The sequence below is a fragment of the Schistocerca gregaria genome, chromosome 7 (genome assembly GCF_023897955.1).
Source record: "Schistocerca gregaria isolate iqSchGreg1 chromosome 7, iqSchGreg1.2, whole genome shotgun sequence".
In the NCBI taxonomy this organism is placed as follows: Eukaryota; Metazoa; Arthropoda; class Insecta; order Orthoptera; family Acrididae; genus Schistocerca; species Schistocerca gregaria.
In genome coordinates this window covers 570,587,208-570,608,552 of record NC_064926.1, presented here as the reverse complement: position 1 = coordinate 570,608,552, position 21,345 = coordinate 570,587,208, and the positions used below count along the sequence as shown (strand labels likewise).

Genomic DNA, 21,345 nt, shown 5'->3' with positions numbered 1-21,345 from the left:
ATACATTTTCCAGAAGAGCCAGTGCTCATCAACAGTATTAATATTCCCAACTGTTGCAGAAAAATCGCAAATCAAAAATTTCTAGGTCAAAATTTTATCCATTTCTCACATCCCCCCCCCCCCCTTTCCTTACACTGAATATTTCTTCACATTGTTGGTGAATGCAGTGTTAGAATGGGAAACGTTCGAGGCTGCCTCGTGATATCAGACAAAAACTCTTTTGCACCTACTGAAAATTTCATTTGAGAAAGTCATATCATGTGCTAACAATCTGGTTACTTACCTGCCACCTGCTAGCCATTTAAAAAAAATCTCTTTTAGCAGTTGCAATGTGTAATTAGTACAATTTCTTCCTCTATTTTTCAGTTTAGGTGTAATAGCTTGGTGGGTGTAACTGTAGCTTGCTTCCTATGGACTGTTAAACAAAAAGCATTTACAAAATTTTGTAAGCATGATTTGTGTCAGTTCAATATCTTAGTTAAAATATTGATATTGTTAATACCCCACTGTAAACCGATAATTGCAGGCTACATACGTTGTTAAGAGTACAAACATATATGCATTCATATTCATGTCGGCTGGAGAAAAAGAAAATGCACACACAGAAACAAAAAAGACCCTAGTACGTTTTTCTGTTTTTATTACTAATTTAATATCCCACATGTTTACAGGAGTTAGTGGTGTTTCATGGTAGTATAAAGATTTTTTTATTTATGACTTAACATTGTTTGTTTACTGTGTTAGCTTTACTAAAACTATTTTTTGTTATAAGGTGTATAAATACCACTTTACAGAGAAATCTTCACACATAAAATGTCAGATTATTTCTCTTCTGCATCAAGTGTTAGAATGTTTAGTATGTGATTAATTGCATCAGTTCATCTCCTGTGGAATGTCTTCATAAAGTTTAGCCTTTCCATGGACTTGATCTTCAGTTTGGTAATCTGGTATTGTTGGATGCACTGTAGTTAGATCGTCATTTGTTTCTGGTTCTTCATGTGCTATTTCCACTCCGTGTTGATATGTCATTTGTGGTGCAATGAATATGGTTTCAGCTGGTTTTCTTTTGCCCATATTTGTGTCAACATGTGAAGCACTGTTGAAATCAACTGTCACATTATGAGGTGACTCATCTTTCTGTATTATAAGAGGGATCAAATGATGTCTGCTCAGCTGTGTTTTTTCCATAGTTGCTGCATTAGACTGCATGTTAACTTTTGTGAGTATCGTAACATTATTTCCACTTTCCTTTTTGACCTTACTGAGAATTGTGATAGTGCTTTCAATTCCTTTTGGATTATCATTGTTGTCAGATTTTTGTATCACTGTTACATTGTTAGAGTTATTTGTTGAAGTATCAGATTCACTTTGTGATGAAGGTACAACTGTAGTTGGTGAGTCGGTATCATCTAGTGGTGCTGTCTCATCAGATTGTTGGATAATTTTTTGTAATTGGCTGTTCAGTTGTATTGTGCTTGATGTTACCGGCATAACCACTTGCTGTGAAGAATCTGAATTGTTAGAATGATGTTGTGACAAAGATTCTGGAGAAAGTATACTAGGTTCTTGTAACATATGTGGTTGAAACATTACCATTTGTTCCATAAAATCATTTCCAGCAGTTGTTGTCTCTGTTGCCATGTGCATTGTGGTAGATAGAGCATCTGTAATATAACTTTCTTCAGCTGATGTATAAGTTACCCTTTGAGTTGTACTGGCAGCCGATGCCTTGCTGGCAGTTGCTGCTGCTGCTGAAATGTAAGGTATAACAGTGTCAATGTGGCTTTCTGATGGTGGAAGCTGAGCGTTAATTGAATCAGGATATATACTGATCACTTTTGGTTTTTCTGTTGTACTCGTAATGCTTGCAGAAGGTTCAGTTGTCGTAGGTGTAGGATGTGTTAGAAATACTGATTTGTTAGGATGAAAAAGTGGATCAGGCTCTGAGAACTGGTGCAGCTGTGGTGAAGGTCTGAATGGTGGAATCTCTGGGGTGATGTTTGTCTTTTCCTTAGATCTTGGCATTACAGTTGCAGTTTGGAGTGCCAGATTTGAACTTTGCTGGTTGTTTTCGTGATGACTCTTACTCAACTGAAATATATGTTTGTACAAAATTTCTGGTTCTATTGGTTGGCTGAGGTTTTCTCCTCGCCCAAAATTTGTGTTCAGAGGATTAATAGATGTGTCATAATAGTGGTGATGGTGATGTAGATGATGAACAATTTGTGGATTTCCAAATCGATGCTCAGAGTTCACTAGTTGAAACATAGGATGTCTTGCATTTGTTTGCTCATATTGCTTGTATGGTAGTGATGGTGTGTTGTAGTGGTGATCCTCTTCATGTGTGGTAGTTGGATGAATTGGTCTGTTGACATCGTAGTTCCACCTGAACAGGATTCCATCATCACGGTTGTGTAGAGCATATTTGTGTGGCTCGGGCTGTTGTCTGTCTGGCCATCTAATTGGCCTGTCATCCCAGCTGTGATGTTGATTGTTGCCGTCATACGAGTTTGTTGCCACTGATCGGTACAGGACAACACGTCCAGGAGAAGCATAATGGCGACTGCCATTACACCTCGTATTGAGGAGGTGAGATGTTACCAGTGTTACCTGCATAGACATCATACCAAATTAATTCAGTCAGTGTTAAATGGATGAATAATATTTTCTTGGTATCAAGCCACATCATTTAGAATAAACAGTCGAGCTGTCTTCACCTTCGTCATCAGGAGTTGAAATCAGTGACTGCTGGGGCTGGCACAGTGTTCCTCTTATATAGATGTTATGGCAGCCTCTGGAACCTTCCACAGAGGGCCAGAGTGGCATTTGTGCGAAAGGTTAGTTGGGCATCTCCTAGCACTTCTGTCCCTCCGCTGGACCGAGTGATGTCACATGGCATGAGCATCTGGCACCACATTTAAAACTGCCACTCCCGTGTCTCTACAAGAATTAAGGAAACGTCTTTGCTTTCACTCAATGTCCAATGTCCACCCCCATCCACTACTAAGTATGTATCCCTGGTCTCTTTTGAAATTGTTGCTGTTTATTTTAATTTGGGAGCCTCTTTGATAGCTGAATCGCAGTATGATAGTATACGAGCCAAAACTCCTGTTTTATCATGTTGTATTTTGTGCCCATTTTCTAGGGGACTTTCAGCCACAGCTGCCTTCTCAAGTTTCATTTGTTTGACATGTTGTGAGTGCACAACACTCGACAAAAATGCAAGTTGTTTGACCTATGTAAATGCTACACATTCACAGGGGACACCACACACACCAGGAACTTGATTACCTATGTTGTCATTAATGGGGAGTTAGTGCAATCAGTTCACCCACCTACAAATTGGCAAAAAGATCTGACAGGTTTATTAGCACCCAAACTGGGGCACTGTGGACATCATGTTGTTAACTTGCAGTCATTTATTGAGATCTTCAGGAAAATCAAGATAGGTCAAAATAACATATCATTAATCTGGACACTGTATCACTTTTTACGAGTGTGCTGGATCTGTAGGCCCAACAGTTTCCACCTGAGATTGTCAGCCTGTTCTACCATGCCTTAACGACAACATACTTTCTGCACTGCAGGGAATATTATGAGATGACGTATGGCACAACCATGGGATACCATTGCTCCCAATGATATATTGACACCGCCTTCTAGATTTGGCCTCATGGTACAGAATTCCTCACCCTCATGAACAGTGTCCATCCAAACAAATTTATTGTATGTTGGAGAGGGATAGCAAGTTTCTGTTCTTGGATGTTTTAGTTGAATGGAAGGCGGGAGGTCATTCAGTTTACAGGAAATCTACGTACACTGACTAGTACTTAAATGACAACAGTTTTGACGATCCTGTACACAAGAAAGTGGTACTAAATATGTTAGTACGCAGTGCAAAATTATTTCTGACAATGACCATCTAGAATCTGAATTTCGGCATTTGAAGCACGTGTTCAGAGAAAATGGTTAAACTAAGGGAGAAATTGCTAAAGTTTCAAGTGCCACTGACGAAAGAAATCAGTGGAAGGGGCCAAACCAGCTGCATTCATTTCATGCTGTGGAGCAACTGTTAGCAAGGTAGGGCACATACTGAAGATACGTGAACAGAGACCAGTGTTGCGGCTTGATTCCAAGATAAAGAGAGATGCCATGCCCCCTTAAAGACTTCCTAGGTCTTCGAGTTCCTGGCATGTGTGGTGTCTCCGGATAATGTGGTAGCATTTACATAGGTCAAACTATCGATGCTGTTGTCAGGCATTGTGCATTGCATCCACGACATATCCCGCAAGCGGAACATGAGGTGCCGGCCGTGACAGAACATTGTCTAGAAAACGGGCATAAAATACAATTTGGGGGAGGAAAAAAAGAGTTTTGACTCAGTCTCCATCATACTGGGATTTTTTATCAAAATTATAATAAACAGCAACAGTTTTAGCAAAGACCAGAGGTACACATTTAGTAGGGCAGGGGTATTTGCTTTGGATATTGAGTGAAAGCAAAGCCATAGGAGTGGCTGTCTCAAATGTGTGCCGGCGACTCACACCACGTGATGTCACTCAGTTCTGCAATTGTACTTAACTGCTAAGAGCTGCCCAAATTGTCTTCCGCACATGTGCTGTTCCAGCCCTCTGTGGAAGGTTCCAGATGCTGCCATTACATTTATATAAGCAGACACCATGACTGCCTCAGCAGTCATTGATTTCAACTGCTGATGATGGTGGAGCTAGCTATTGAAATCTCAAGTGTTTTATTCAAAATGACACGGCTCATAAACCGAGAAGATTTAAAGCATGCCACAGCAAAGGACTCTGAGGACAGTGTTAAATGGAAATCTTCATTTCTCCTTGTAATGTTATTCATCTTATTTTATATGTGTTGTTGTAAATACATGTCATACTGTATCTTCACATCACTTGAAAAAAAAATGATAATGGTAAGGTGTACTATTCAATTTAAAATATTTCAGCAAAATTATTGACTAAAAAATGCAACAGATTACATGCTGTTATTTCCTTTTAGTGTTTCATTATTTATTACCTATTGTCTTTGTCAGCTACAGAACATCTTGGAGAAATCGAGGCTGATGTTTCTTTATTGAGAATAAAAGATGAAAATACTGGGTTTTATATTGTGATAGAGCTTTTCATTTAAATTAGGAAATGTTAATGTATGTTGTGTTATGGGCTGGTAGCAGGTGATGGATTTTCGGAACTATAAATCCAAAGGTTTGGAGATTATTCATGTCTTGTATAAGATTTTTCCCCGTCTCTAGTTGCCACTATCACCTGTGACATTGTTTCGTGTATGAGAAACTTCCAAGTTCCACCATGATTACAGTTCCTTGTTAAATAATAGAGCACTCAGTAACAGGTTGGAGAAAGGCAAGGACATACCAGCTCCATTATGCAAGCAGAAACATTGTAGTGTTTTGAACCAGCCTTTGGCTTGATGACCATTTTATTTAATTTGAGGCAAGAAAGTTTTTATGTATATTCTTTCAATCATTCACCGCTCATGAACCATAAACGTTGTTGTTGTTGTTGTTGTTGTTGTTGTTGTGGTCTTCAGTCCTGAGACTGGTTTGATGCATCTCTCCATGCTACTCTATCCTGTGCAAGCTTCTTCATCTCCCAGTACCTACTGCAGCCTACATCCTTCTGAATTTGCTTAATGTATTCACCTCTTGGTCTCCCTCCACGCTGGCCCCCAATACTAAAATGGTAATCCCTTGATGCCTCAGAACATGTCCTACCAACCGATCCCTTCTTCTAGTCAAGTTGTGCCACAAATTTCTCTTCTCCCCAATTCTACTCAGTACCTCCTCATTAGTTATGTGATCTACCCATCTAATCTTTAGCATTCTTCTGTAGCACCACATTTTGAAAGCTTCTATTCTCTTCTTGTCTAAGCTATTTATCGTCCGCATTTCACTTCCATACATGGCTACGCTCCATACAAATACTTTCAGAAACGACTTCCTGACATTTAAATCTGTACTCGATGTTAACAAATTTTTCTTCTTCAGAAATGCTTTCCTCACCATTGCCAGTCTACATTTTATATCCTCTCTACTTCGACCATCATCAGTTATTTCGCTCCCCAAATAGCAATACTCCTTTACTACTTTAAGTGTATCATTTCCTTATCTAATTCCCTCAGCATCACCCAACTTAATTCGACTACATTACATTATCCTCGTTTTGCTTTTGTTCATCTTATATCCTCCTTTCAAGACACTGTCCATTCCGTTCAACTGCTCTTCCAAGTCCTTTGCTGTCTCTGACAGAATTACAATGTCATCGACAAATCTCAAAGTTTTTATTTCTTCTCCATGGACTTTAATACCTACTCCGAACTTTTCTTTTGTTTCCTTTATTGCGTGCTCAATATACAGATTGAATAACATCAGAGATAGGCTACAACCTTGTCTCACTCCCTTCCCAACCACTGTTTCCCTTTCATACCCCTCAACTCTTATAACTGCCATCTGGTTTCTGTACAAATTGTAAATAGCCTTTCACTCCCTGTATTTTACCCCTGCCACCTTCAGAATTTGAAAGAGAGTATTCCAATCAACATTCTCAAAAGCTTTCTAAGTCTACAAATGCTAGAAACGTAGGTTTGCCTTTCCTTAATCTTTCTTCTAAGATAAGTTGTAGGGTCAGTATTGCCTCACGTGTTCCAACATTTCTACGGATTCCAAACTGATCTTCCCCAAGGTCAGCTTCTATCAGTTTTTCCATTAGTCTGTAAAGAATTCTTGTTAGTATTTTGCAGCTGTGACTTATTAACCTGATAGTTTGGTAATTTTCGCATCTGTCAACACCTGCTTTCTTTGGGATTGGTATTATTATATTCTTCTTGAAGTCTGGGGGTATTTTGCGTGTCTCAAACATCTTGCTCACCAGATGGTAGAGTTTTGTCAGGACTGGCTCTCCCAAGGCTGTCAGTAGTTCTAATAGGATGTTGTCTACTCCGGGGGCCTTGTTTCAATTACCGAGAGTTATTTATTTGTATATTTAACATAGCAAGATTGGGGCCATCAGCCCTTCTCTTACATCTAACTAGGCATTGTACACATCTTACAACAGTCCTATTATAGTAATGTAGTGTAACTGGACATATAAAGAAATCTACTCGCAAAGTGGCAGCTGGAGAACACACATGTAAAGATATTGGAATTTGCAAGCTTTTGGAGTCAGTGGCTCCTCGTCCTAGTAAAATGTTTGAAGGGGAATGAAGAAGGGCAAAGAAAAAGGACTGACGAGGTTTAGAAAATGGGGAGAGTTTGGAAAAGTTGCCCAGAACTAGACGGGATGAGAAGGTAGGTCTTCCCTGACCTGGGCTTCTGAGTGACTTTTCCGAGCTCTCCCCATTTCCTAAACCTCGCCAGTCCTTTTCCTTCGCCCCCTTCAACCCTTCTGCCAGAAGGAGGAGCCACTGGCTCTGAAAGCCTGCAAATTCCTGTATCCTTATATGTGTGTTCTGCTGCTGCCACTTGGTGGGTAGATTATTTTATTTTATATATCCAATTAAATTTTCAAAAATGGATTATTTTTATTTACATTATGGTAAGCATGCTATACTACATTTAGAAATTAAAAATTACAGAAGTACAGATGAAAAAAAACACACATGCTCTGTTTATATTCCTACATGATAAGTACAACAATAATTATAAATTACAGTAAGGGAGATTTTAAATTATGACTGCTATGAGAATAGGGCGTCAGATAAAGGAGTGGAGGATGGAGGGAAAGAGGAACGTGGTAAGACACAGTTAATGAATATAGGGGAAGAGAAGGTGACGTGGCTCATAGAGAAGGGCACTTAACTGGGAGAAGATAGTAGCATTGGCTTCACTATTTGACAGAGGACAAGTTGGCCATACATGTTAATTTTTGGGAAAATTGTTATGAGGGTGACAAAAGGAAATGCTCCCTGCCGCCGTTGGATAAGCAGCTGCAGCAGCAAGTCGTATAACCCTAGCTTACTTATTTGTTAGATAGTTTAATTTCTTTGCGTGTTTTTGGGTACTTGCATTGTTTAATTCATATATTTCGCGCGTATTATAGTATTTGACAGTTGTAGCATCGCGCTTTAGTGTTTACTTCGTAGATTCTTATTTAAATTGCGTGTGAGTTTCGTATAGGAGGTGCAATTTCGAGTTTTAGTTACTGTAATCGTAAATTCAGCAGATTTTAGCGCAGTCGTTAGGCATTTGTACAGGTTAGTTGATACATTCTTTGCGTGTTTCGGTAACTATTGTTAAACATCGATTAGAATGGACAGGGACTGCGATTGCTGTGTTCAGATGAGGGCTGACTTGGCATCCCTTCGCTCACAGCTGCAATCGGCGCTGACTTCGGTCGCGCAGCTTGAGGCTGTTGCCAGTGGGCACCACTGTGGGGAGCCGGACTCGGGTATCACGGGGATGTCAACCTCGTCCCGTCTGTCCCCAGATCGGTCTGCCGCTGTGGTTGCCCCGGTTGCTGCCCGCAGTGGGGCTGAGCCCTCGCCTGTGGTTGATTGGGAGGTCATTCCAAGGTGTGGCAGGCAGCGAAAGGCGTCCCCGGAGGCTGATCAGAAAGCCTCCCCGGTGCGTCTGACAAACCGGTTTCAGGCACTGTCTCTGGCTGAGCCAGATGCAGCTGCCTGCCCTGTTTCAGAGGATCATTCTCAGCCTTCAAGGTCCGGGCAATCGCAGAGGGTGGGCTTACTGGTAGTTGGGAGCTCCAATGTTAGGCGCGTAATGGGGATACGGCGGCTAAGGAGGGGAAGAAATCCAGTGTGCACTCCGTGTACATTCCGGGAGGAGTCATTCCTGATGTGGAAAGGGTCCTTCCGGATGCCATGAAGAGCACAGGGTGCAGCCAGCTGCAGGTGGTGGCACATGTCGGCACTAATGACGTGTGTCGCTTTGGATCTGAGGAAATTCTCTCTGGATTCCAGTGGCTATCTGATTTGGTGAAGGCTGCCGGTCTTGCTTACGAGATGAAGGCAGAGCTCACCATATGCAGCATCGTTGACAGAACCGACTGCGGACCTTTGGTGCAGAGCCGGGTGGAGGGTCTGAATCAGAGGCTCAGACGGTTTTGCGACCGTATTGGCTGCAGATTCCTTGACTTGCGCAATAGGGTGGTGGGGTTTCGGGTTCCGCTGAATAGGTCAGGAGTTCACTACACTCAGCTGGCGGCTACACGGGTAGCGGAGGCTGTGTGGCGTGGACTGGGCGGTTTTTTAGGTTAGAAGGCCTCGGGAAAGTGCGGGATGGGCTGCAATGTCAAAGGGTGCTTGGCAATTACAGGACGTGCTTGGATCAAGGAACAGTCGGAATTATAGTTGTAAATTGTTGTAGTTGCGCTGGAAAAGTCCCTGAGATTCAAGCGCTAATAGAAAGCACAGAAGCTGATATCGTTATAGGTACAGAAAGCTGGCTAAAGCCTGAAATAAGTTCTGCAGAAATTTTTACGAAGTCTCAGACGGTGTTCAGGAAAGATAGATTAGGCAGAATTGGTGGTGGAGTGTTTGTGTCTGTCAGTAGTGGTTTATCTTGTAGTGAAGTCGAAGTAGATACTCCGTGCGAATTGGTGTGGGTGGAGGTTATACTTAACAGCCGAATTAAGTTAATAATTGGCTCCTTCTACCGACCCCCAGACTCCGATGATACAGTTGCGGAACAGTTCAGAGAAAGTTTGAGTCTGGTAACAAATAAATACCCGACTCATACGGTTATAGTTGGTGGGGACTTCAACCTACCCTCGGTATGTTGGCAAAAATACTTGTTCAAAACCGGTGGTAGGCAGAAAACGTCTTCCGAGATTGTCCTAAATGCATTCTCCGAAAATTATTTCGAGCAGTTAGTCCACGAACCCACGCGAATTGTAAATGGTTGCGAAAACACACTTGACCTCTTGGCCACAAACAATCCAGAGCTGATAGAGAGCATCATGACTGATACAGGGATTAGTGATCACAAGGTCATTGTAGCTAGGCTCAATACCATTTCTTCCAAACACATCAGAAACAAACGCAAAATAATTTTATTTAAAAAAGCGGATAAAGTGCCACTAGAATCCTTCCTAAAAGACAATTTCCATTCCTTCCGAACTGACTATGCAAATGTAGACGAGATGTGGCTCAAATTCAAAGATATAGTAGCAACAGCAATTGAGAGATTCATACCTCATAAATTGGTAAGAGATGGAACGGATCCCCCGTGGTACACAAAAAAGTTCCGAACGCTGTTGCAGAGGCAACGGAAAAAGCATGCGAAGTTCAGAAGAACGCAAAATCCCGAAGATGGGCTAAAATTTACAGACACGCGAAATTTGGCACATACTTCGATGCGAGATGCCTTTAATAGGTTCCACAACGAAACATTGTCTCGAAATTTGGTAGAAAATCCGAAGAAATTCTGGTCGTATGTAAAGTACACAAGCGGTAAGACGCAGTCAATACCTTCGCTACGCAGTGCCGATGGTACTGTTATCGACGACTGTGCCGCTAAAGCTGAGTTATTGAATGCAGTTTTCCGAAATTCCTTCACCAGGGAAGACGAATGGAATATTCCAGAATTTGAAACACGAACATCTGCTAGCATGAGTTTCTTAGAAGTAGATACCTTAGGGGTTGCGAAGCAACTCAAATCGCTTGATACGGGCAAGTCTTCAGGTCCAGATTGTATACCGATTAGGTTCCTTTCAGATTACGCTGATACTATAGCTCCCTACTTAGCACTCATATACAACCGCTCGCTCACCGATAGAACTGTACCTACAGATTGGAAAATTGCGTAGGTCGCACCAGTGTTCAAGAAGGGTAGTAGGAGTAATCCATTTAACTACAGACCTATATCATTGACATCGGTTTGCGGTAGGGTTTTGGAGCATATACTGTATTCAAACATTATGAACCACCTCGAAGGGAACGATCTATTGACACGTAATCAGCATGGCTTCAGAAAACATCGCTCTTGTGCAACGCAGCTAGCTCTTTATTCGCACGAAGTAATGGCCGCTATCGACAGGGGATCTCAAGTTGATTCCGTATTTCTAGATTTCCGGAAAGCTTTTGACACCGTTCCTCACAAGCGACTTCTAATCAAGCTGCAGAGCTATGGGGTATCGTCTCAGTTGTGCGACTGGATTCGTGATTTCCTGTCAGGAAGGTCGCAGTTCGTAGTAATAGACGACAAATCATCGAGTAAAACTGAAGTGATATCAGGTGTTCCCCAGGGAAGTGTCATGGGACCTCTACTGTTCCTGATCTATATAAATGACCTGGGTCACAATCTGAGCAGTTCTCTTAGACTGTTCGCAGATGATGCTGTAATTTACCGTCTAGTAAGGTCATCCGAAGACCAGTATCAGCTGCAAAGCGATTTAGAAAAGATTGCTGTATGGTGTGTCAGGTGGCAGTTGACGCTAAATAACGAAAAGTGTGAGATGATCCACATGAGTTCCAAAAGAAATCCGTTGGAATTCGATTACTCAATAAATAGTACAATTCTCAAGGCTGTCAATTCAACTAAGTACCTGGGTGTTAAAATTACAAACAACTTCAGTTGGAAGGACCACATAGATAATATTGTCGGGAAGGCGAGCCAAAGGTTGCGTTTCATTGGCAGGACACTTAGAAGATGCAACAAGTCCACTAAAGAGACAGCTTACACTACACTCGTTCGTCCTCTGTTAGAATATTGCTGCGCGGTGTGGGATCCTTACCAGGTGGGATTGACGGAGGACATCGAAAGGGTGCAAAAAAGGGCAGCTCGTTTTGTATTATCGCGTTATAGGGAAGAGAGTGTGGCAGATATGATACACGAGTTGGGATGGAAGTCATTACAGCATAGACGTTTTTCGTCGCGGCGAGACCTTTTTACGAAATTTCAGTCACCAACTTTCTCTTCCGAATGCGAAAATATTTTGTTGAGCCCAACCTACATAGGTAGGAATGATCATCAAAATAAAATAAGAGAAATCAGAGCTCGAACAGAAAGGTTTAGGTGTTCGTTTTTCCCGCTCGCTGTTCGGGAGTGGAATAGTAGAGAGATAATATGATTGTGGTTCGATGAACCCTCTGCCAAGCACTTAAATGTGAATTGCAGAGTAATCATGTAGATGTAGATGTACTTCTTCTTGAAAGTAGTGGGCCATTGAATTGTGTGCAATGTGTAGTGCAACATGTTCCAGAGGCATACGGCAGTGACAGTGAAGGATTCTGCAAATGTTATGTTTTACGATGAGCACAGCTAGGATACTAGGTAAGTGGGACCTTCTGTTTCAGTTATGATGAGATGAAAGGTGTTAGACCTTGATGTGAGGTACTTGGTTGATTGTGCAATGAGGAGCCAGTGAAGTACACTTAGCATATGGTAGTCACATAACTCATCTGGCGACAGTGACCCTAACTAGGTTTATGAGATACTGACATGCTCATATGTATGAATGTTGCTGAGTAAAGCACACAAGCGTTGAAGGTGTTTTCACTACTCATGCCATGTTGCGTTACATCATGCTAGTGGAGGTTTGGTAAAATGAGTGCTTGCAAGGATTTACATTTAATATATTTTGGAAATATATTCCAAACCCTTTTAAGGGCATAAAAACAAGCAGAAAACTTCCAGCACATGGCAACAGTATTCACTGCCCAGATGAGACATTCATCCAATTTTCATTGCAGTTACATTTGTTGATCAGTCTTTCTATTGTTCTTTATTTGTATCTCAGAACTGTGCCCAGTATAAAACCGATTTATAACTGTTAATGATGTTGTTGTTGTGGTCTTCAGTCCTGAGAATGGTTTGATGCAGCTCTCCATGCTACTCTATCCTGTGCAAGCTTCTTCATCTCCCAGTACCTACTGTGACCTACATCCTTCTGAATCTGCTTAATGTATTCGTCTCTTGGTGTCCCTCTACGGTTTTTACCCGCCACGCTGCCCACCAATACTAAATTGGTGATCCCTTGATGCTTCAGAACATGTCCTACTAAACGATCCCTTCTTCTAGTCAAGTTGTACCACAAATTCCTCTTCTCCCCAATTCTATTCAATACCTCCTCATTAGTTATGTGATCTACCCACCTAATCTTGAGCATTCTTCTGTAGCACCACATTTCGAAAGCTTCTATTCTCTTCTTATCCAAACTATCTATCGTTCGTGTTTCACTTCCATACATGGCTACACCCCATACAAATACTTTCAGAAATGACTTCCTGACACTTAATCCTATACTCGATGTAAACTGATTTCTTTTCTTCAGAAACGCTTTCCTTGCCGTTGCCAGTCTACATTTTATATCCTCTCTACTTCAACCATCATCAGTTATTTTGCTCCCCAAATAGCAATACTTCTTTACTACTTATGGTGCCTCATTTCCTAATCTAATTCCCTAAGCATCATCTGACTTAATTCGACTACATTACATATCCTCGTTTTGCTTTTGTTGATGTTCATCTTATATGCTCCTTTCAAGACGCTATCCATTCCATTCAACTGCTCTTCCAAGTCCTTTGCTGTCTCTGGCAGAATTACAATGTCATCGGCGAACCTCAAAGTTTTTATTTCTTCTCCATGGATTTTAATACCTACTCTGAACTTTTATTTTGTTTCCTTTACTGCTTGCTCATTATACAAATTGAATAACATATGGGAGAGTCTACAACCCTGTCTTACTCCCTTCCCAACAACTGCTTCCCTTTCATGTCCCTCGACTCTTATAACTGCCATCTGATTTCTGTACAAATTGTAAGTAGCCTTTTGCTCCCTGTATTTTATCCCTGCCACCTTTAGAATTTGAAAGAGAGTATTCCAGTCAACATTGTCAAAAGCTTTCTCTAAGTCTACGAATGCTAGAAATGTAGATTTGCCTTTCCTTAATCTTTCTACTAAGATAAGTCGTAAGGTCACTATTGCCTCACGTGTTCCAGTAATTCTACGGAATCCAAACTGATCTACGCCGAGGTCGGCTTCTACTAGTTTTTCCATTCGTCTGTAAAGAATTCGCATTAATATTTTGCAGCTGTGGCTTATTAAACTGATTGTTCGATAATTTTCATATCTGTCAACACTTGCTTTCTTTGGGATTGGTATTATTATATTCTTCTTGAAGTCTGAGGGTATTTCGCCTGTTTCATACATCTTGCTCACCAGATGGTAAAGTTTTGTCAGGACTGGCTCTCCCAAGGCCGTCAGTAGTTCCAATGGAATGTTGTCTACTCCAGGGGCCTTGTTTCGACTCAGGTCTTTCAGTGCTCTGTCAAACTCTTCACGCAGTATCGTATTTCCCATTTCATCTTCATCTACATCCTCTTCCATTTCCATAATATTGTCCTCAAGTACATCGCCCTTGTAATAGACCCTCTATATACTCCTTCCACCTTTCTGCTTTCCCTTCTTTGCTTAGAACTGGGTTTCCATCTGAGCTCTTAATATTCATACAAGTGGTTTTCTTATCTCCGAAGGTCTCTTTAATTTTCCTGTAGGCAGTATCTATCTTACCCCTAGTGAGATAAGCCTCTACATCCTTACATTTGTCCTCTTGCCATCCCTGCTTAGCCATTTTGCACTTCATGTCGATCTCATGTTTGAGACGTTTGTATTCCTTTTTGCCTGTTTCATTTACTGCATTTTTACATTTTCTCCGTTCATTAATTAAATTCAATATTTCTTCTGTTACCCAAGGATTTCTACTAGCCCTCGTCTTTTTACCTGCTTGATCCTCTGCTGCCTTCACTACTTCATCCCTCAGAGCTACCCATTCTTGTTCACTGTATTTCTTTCTCCCATTCCTGTCAATTGTTCCCTTATGCTCTCCCTGAAACTCTGTACAACCTCTGGTTCTTTCAGTTTATCCAGGTCCCATCTCATTAAATTCCCACCTTTTTGCAGTTTCTTCTGTTTTAATCTACGGGTCATAACCAATAGATTGTGGTCAGAGTCCACATCTGCCCCTGGAAATGTCTTACAATTTAAAACCTGGATCCTAAATCTCTGTCTTACCATTATATAATCTATCTGATACCTTTTTGTATCTCCAGCGTTCTTCCATGTATACAACCTTCTTTCATGATTCATTAACCAAGTGTTAGCTATAATTAAGTTGTGCGCTGTGCAAAATTCTACCAGGTGGCTTCCTCTTTCATGTCTTAGCCCCAATCCATATTCACCTACTACGTTTTCTCCTCTCCTTTTTCCTAATACCGAATTCTAGTCACCCATGACTATTAAATTTTTGTCACCATTCACTATCTGAATTTTTTTTTATTTCATCATACTTTTCTTCAATTTCTTCGTCATCTGCAGAGCTAGTTGGCATATAAACTTGTACTATTGTAGTAGGTGTGGGCTTCGTATCTATCATGGCCACAATAATGCGCTCACTATGCTGTTTGTTGTAGCTTACCCGCATTCCTATTTTCCTATTCATTATTAAACCTACTCCTGAATTACCCCTATTTGATTTTGTGTTTATAACCCTGTAGTCACCTTACCATAAGTCTTGTTCCTCCTGCCACAGAACTTCACTAATTCTCACTATATTTAACTTTAACGTATCCGTTTCCCTTTTTAAATTTTCTAACCTACCTGCCCGATTAAGGCAACTGACATTCCACGCTCCGATCCGTAGAATGCCAGTTTTGTTTCTCCTGATAACGACATCCTCTTGAGTAGTCCCCGCCCGGTTAATGATAATGATAGGTATACTAAATTTATAACGCTGTGTTCATAAATAATTGATATGAAAATTCATTTTTATGGCATTATGTGCCTTTGGATTATTAGGCTGGTAAATCATATTTTATGTAGTTCTTTTTAAGTAAATGTAACCAAAATTAATCATTAATGCATTCAAATAACTATATAAAGTATTACATCATTTAGAAAGAAAAAAGCCATTTGCATGTAAGCAGGAGACAAGTGAATGTCATTTTTTGCTGCAGTTTTTGTTGCAACACTGTAATGACAAAAGCAAATCTTATTTTCAGTTATTCGCTTTGGAATAAAATGAAAGAAATTCTTTTTGACACATTTTCTTCTTGTAATGACCTCCATTCTGCTGCATGTCAGCTGCTCTTGCATCTTTCCACACACTGCATGCACTAATTCCATCGTGGTGGGAACAATGCTTGTTCCACTGTGCGACCATGCATTCTGTTCAGCTTTACATGTTGCTGTGTGCTTGCACACCTGAGGCCTTTCTCTTTAGTTACCTGCAGACCATGTGGAGGACTGCAGAACAATGTTTTGTGATGTACATTAAGATATTTTGAGTTTCTGTGAGCAACAACTGAAAATATTGCACCTTCATATTAAATAAGTTTACGTCTGCCAGTAAGTTACCTGGAATTCTGTCCCACAGAAATTTTCCCTCAATTCTTTGCCTAGGTATTCCATGAAGTAGTCCACAGATAATTATAATATTATTATTATTATTATTATTATTATTATTATTATTATTATTATTATTATTATTATTTTACAAAGAGCTACTTGACACTAATGTTGGAGCAACTTTTCATCGAGAAGCTGATGAATTTACTGCTAAAGTTTAAGTTGAATATGTGTCTCCTTAAGGCATGCTGTTTCAATTTAGTGTGTAATATTGCTTCTCATTGCTCCCAGTCCATGATACATGTACATGGTATTACTCTTGTTTGAGAATACAAGTTTGGATTTAAGACTCTACAGTGACTGAAAAGTCATTATGTCCCATCCAGCCTGACTATGTTTATACACTTTATATTTTTTCTTGTGAGAGTATCACTCTTCTATGGCACAGGGAAGTATGTCCTGTCCGTTTTCTTGATTTTTATTCTGCTTCAAAGCAATTATGGACACTTTGTCAGTAACTTCACACATGCTGTAACAGTTCTGTGATGAAGAGGCAAAGTGGTACATTGTAACACATGAAGACTTAAGGAAAGCAGTATCAATAATGGCATGAGGCGAATGTTGAGAGCGGGAGAATTTGGTGGTACTACAAAGTAAACCACAAAAGACTGAAAGAAGAAATTAACTTCATCCGTCTTTAAGAGTAGGCATACAGAATAATTTAAGAACTATTAAGAAAACATTCTTATGATTGAAAAATTTTTTGGAATAGTAATTCATAACAGTTAAGACAAAGACTATGATAACAATGTGTTTGTAAACCATGGAAATGTGATTATTGTCTCATATTCACAATTATGTGCTCTGGCAGGAAATAACTGAAAATGTATAGATCTTCCTGACACAGGAAAGGTGTAGTATAGTGCATGCAGCAGCAGAATCTACATCTACATCCATACTCCGCAAGCCACCTGACGTGGAAGAGACTGTGAAATAAAGAAATAAAAGATGGTGTTTTATTTATGTAGTCCATTAGGTACCTGTTTTATGTTGTGGAAAAAGATAATTACTATCCACAACAAGAAAGTATTTTCATAACCAAGGTGGTATCCAGAAGTTTGTGAAATATATTAATTAAAATTATGTCTTACTTAAGATCTTATTTTGCACCATCATCCTCAGAATAGCCACCTTGGAAGTGAATATATGCGTCCCAACATTTTACCTCTTTTGAAATGCATTCTGGACATCTTTTATTGATATGATGTTTTGAACATTTCACAATTCCACTTTAATTTCTTCCATTGTATCAAATCTTTGCCTCTTCAACTTATTTTGATATTGGATAAGAAGAAGTAGTCATCTGGTTTTTGTAAAAAAAATTCTGAATAATGTAGCTTGTATGTGGTCATGCGTTGTCATGTTGGAGTACATCATCATTCGTGTGCCACTCTGTGGAAATATTATCCTCTTTTCCTGTCTCAACATCGAGATAGAACTCTTTAGATATCATTTCATAAACCCTTTGTGAATAACCCAATGCTTGTGTGTGTGTGTGCGTGTGTGTCAACAAGGGTGTAATTTTACTCTTGACTTACTGGCTTATTGAGCTCTTTTTGACTAAGGTGAAGGATGACTATTGCAGCAACTTTTGAAAGAAAGTTTGAATTATCTTGATTTAGTTCAAGTTCCCTGTTCCCTGCAGACTTCCATGTGATGTTGCTTCTTATCATCTTGAAACAGTTATGGCAGAAATTTCACTGCAGTGCTTCTCATGGTCAATTAGTCTGACAGAATATGTTCGTATGTACCTTAACTTATTCCCAAAGTGTTGCAGAGGTCTTTGAAGGTCCGTCTATGGTTCTGGAGACTCTGATGCTTCCCTTTCTGAACATTTTCTAGTCTTCTAGTTGAAGGTCAGCTGGAATGGTAATCATAGTAAGCCAAATTTTGTCCATTTATGGAAGTTTGCTCACCGACAACTAACCAAAACTCTCATCTTACAGCCATTTGCCATACTGATTCAAGAATGATGTATGGGAAGACACCTAGCACTATTTCAGTGCATTTGTAAGCATTTGTGCACAAAATTCAAACTTCGGGTACTTTTGGATACCATTTCATATTCATACGAATACCTCCATAAGTGTCCTAATCTACTGTGTCTTCTCGTAAAATCTTTCTTTACGTTAGGTCCATCATAGAGGCATCTGAACCCTTTTCCTATCTTACCGACATACTGATAAAACCACCGGTCTTTTTACTATGGCAGTGTTTCTTGCTGTGCTCATTTAAATTCCCTGAGAATATCTGCAGCTATCTTTTGTAGGCTAAATGAACCAATACAAACCTAACCATGTCTCTAACCCTTCAAGAGCACTATATAGTAGGTTGTGTGTGACCCCTGTAAAGATTTTCATAAATCACAGATATTAATTTCTGTTCTGTTATTTTTTTGCTCTGTTACCTCTAGATATTCACTTCATGTCTGAAAATGTAATGTTCAACACTAATACTGAAATCAAATATTACACAATTTATTCTTTTAATTTTTTCATAACAGTTGTATTTCATTAGGGTGAAATGCTATTAACCAATATCCACAGTGATGACCTTGGTATAAACGACATAGACAGCAAACATTACTATCCACTTTGCATGACTGACTTATAAATTTTTTTGTATGTACTGAGAACATTCTCATATTATGCTTCATTGGACCACATCTCTCATTTCCATGGTTTTTCATGAACGTATTCAGTGAAGAATAACATGCTGGATTGTACCTGTTAAAAGTTCTCTTATTCAATCATGTGTGAGGAGATCTGAGTTATTACTTAAGTACTGCTTAGAAATGGAAAAAGGAAGGGATAATTTGTCAGACTCTGCCAACAATTTTCGTAGTGTCATATATGAAAAGATCAAAGGAGTATTGCACAAGTGTTGAGAGATCAAAATAGGAGCTGCTTCTATATCGTGTTTTGAAATTGTTGAATAAACAAACAAATATAAGTGACAGAGAAATTTGTAACAATAACGGAAATTTCTGGATGGATCAGTATGTAAACTAAAGCAAAGATACCACTCACCTTTAGCTGACTGTTGTGTGGCACATAGATACATGTTACAGAACACAGTACTAAGATTGATGTAGGGCACAAAGGCAGTCATGTGCATTCGGGTGTTTGTGTGGTTGTGTGTGTGAATCTGTGTACTTTATGCTAAAAGAACAGTCAGAGACTAAAAGCTAGTTAATACTGTGTACTGTTATGTTTGTCTATGGGCCATACACTACATCTACGCTGTTTCAAAATATATACAAATAGTATGTTAAAAGATAGCTTATATGTGTATTGTATCATGTACTTCATAAATACATAGTAACTTTGTACTTTTTGTATTATGTGTGTTGTTTATGAACAGGTTTGGCACAAAGACCCATTATAAAACAATGGAAAATTTTGTTGACAATTTTGAAAACAGTATTGAACTGAAAGCAAAGGGACGGGAGGATAAAAAAAAGTCACTATATCTTGAAACAGGAAGAAATTTAAGTTATTCATAATCTTGACTAAAGTTTGCAAGGGGAGGATGGGGTAGAGACAAGAGTCCACTAGTTGTGTTATTGTTCTGTTTAGTTTTAAGACTCTTGAAAGGGCAGTGGAATGGATTGCAGGATTGCGTTGAATCCATGAGAAAATTCAAACACTAATATTTTGAGACTTGTGATGTGATCTTTGGTAGACAGTGGAGAGCTATTAAAGACCTGGGAAAAATGTACATTGATACAACAACTTTGCTTGGATTGGGTTTATTTTGTCTCTGCAGTAAATTTTAAGTGATGTTAATATCAAAGAAAACTACTAGGTCAGAAAGAAGCTCACACTTGAAAGATAAAGACACTAGTATGTGTGGGTGAGAGGGAGGAATTACTAAATGTGCATCCTGTTGTACATTGCCAGAACAAAATTTGCAAAAATCATTCATTTCACTTCAAACTTTAATTATCTTTGGCATATTCTCACGTGTTTTAAACATGTAACTGGAACCAGAATGAGTATGCTACACATTTTATAGTCAACTTTTCTCAAGCCTCTCTGTTTCATAAACTAAATTTCCTCAAGAAGATTGAATGTGTGTTACATTGCTAGGTGTTTAATTAAATATATAATTAAGTGTTGAAGGACTAAAGAAACATTTTGTTTGTGGCACCACATGCTGCATAGAATGCATTGGTTAAGTTATTGCACACTGAGAATTAATTTCACTTGTTTTTATGATGAACTGGCCCTGCCTAGATCATATTTGAGAGACCACATAAAGATTCCTTGGACACTGCACTGAAGATACGTTTTAGAACAGCTGTCAAGTACCAGATTAATGTTACCAATTTAGTGGCTGGTATCTATTGAATAACTTATCTTGCCATACAACTATGTTATCCCCAAAATTTCATCTGCTGGCAAATTAGTTGTATACATTTTTAAAAAATCAAGATCAGTCTGAAAGTTACATAACCCATTGCTATTTGTCCCACTAACGTATTCTCAGACACAGTTTTTATGTAAGTACTTACAAATAAAAAATGCAGAAAACCTGGAACTTGTGAACTCATGATGTTTCTCTGAGGAAACTCTGTGGCCAACTGCCACACTGTGAAACTTTCACTCATCTTGATGTGATGCGCTCTGTTGCTCACTTTTCCTGTGATGTTTATCACTTAAGTGAAGTGCCAGGCTCATTTTTCTTGCTGTAAGAGCACTGACCTGAAATATTCCAAATTTGTTGACAGTAAGGAGCTTCTCCGCAGGCGCATATTTCCTTCTGTACCTCATACCATTCAGCCAGTGGTTTGGGATGCTGGGAGACAATGCATGTTTTGATGAACTACTGAGATTTATGCTGTCTAAATCTTTGTGAAAATTTCATTTTTTTAATCAGTACTTGAGTTATATGAATGCTGATTAATAATAATAATAATAATAATAATAATAAACAGGATGATA

The 21,345-nt window shown here is 39.4% G+C and overlaps 2 protein-coding genes across 2 annotated transcripts in view; one reads left to right on the top strand and one right to left on the bottom strand.

Annotated features, from left to right (window-relative positions):
* The window catches only part of LOC126281956 (nuclear cap-binding protein subunit 1), a 186,743-nt gene that overhangs the window by 111,434 nt on the left and 53,964 nt on the right, over nt 1-21,345 (top strand). The gene's annotated exons all lie outside the window — the stretch shown is intronic.
* Nucleotides 624-20,971, bottom strand: LOC126281957 (uncharacterized). Its single transcript, XM_049981329.1, has 2 exons — nt 20,916-20,971; nt 624-2,610 (listed from the first exon to the last, which is right to left on the bottom strand). The coding sequence occupies exons 1-2, from the start codon at nt 20,952-20,954 to the stop codon at nt 874-876; spliced, it is 1,776 nt and encodes a 591-aa protein (XP_049837286.1). The 5' UTR covers nt 20,955-20,971; the 3' UTR covers nt 624-873.

Coding starts and splice junctions, on each gene's coding strand:
- LOC126281957 (XM_049981329.1), bottom strand. CDS start 20,954: ATGAGTTCACAAGTTCCAGGTTTTCTGCATTTTTTATTT. Junction 2,611..20,915: donor GTTTTCTGCATTTTTTATTT/GTAAGTACTTAC, acceptor ATGTCTATGCAG/GTAACACTGGTAACATCTCA.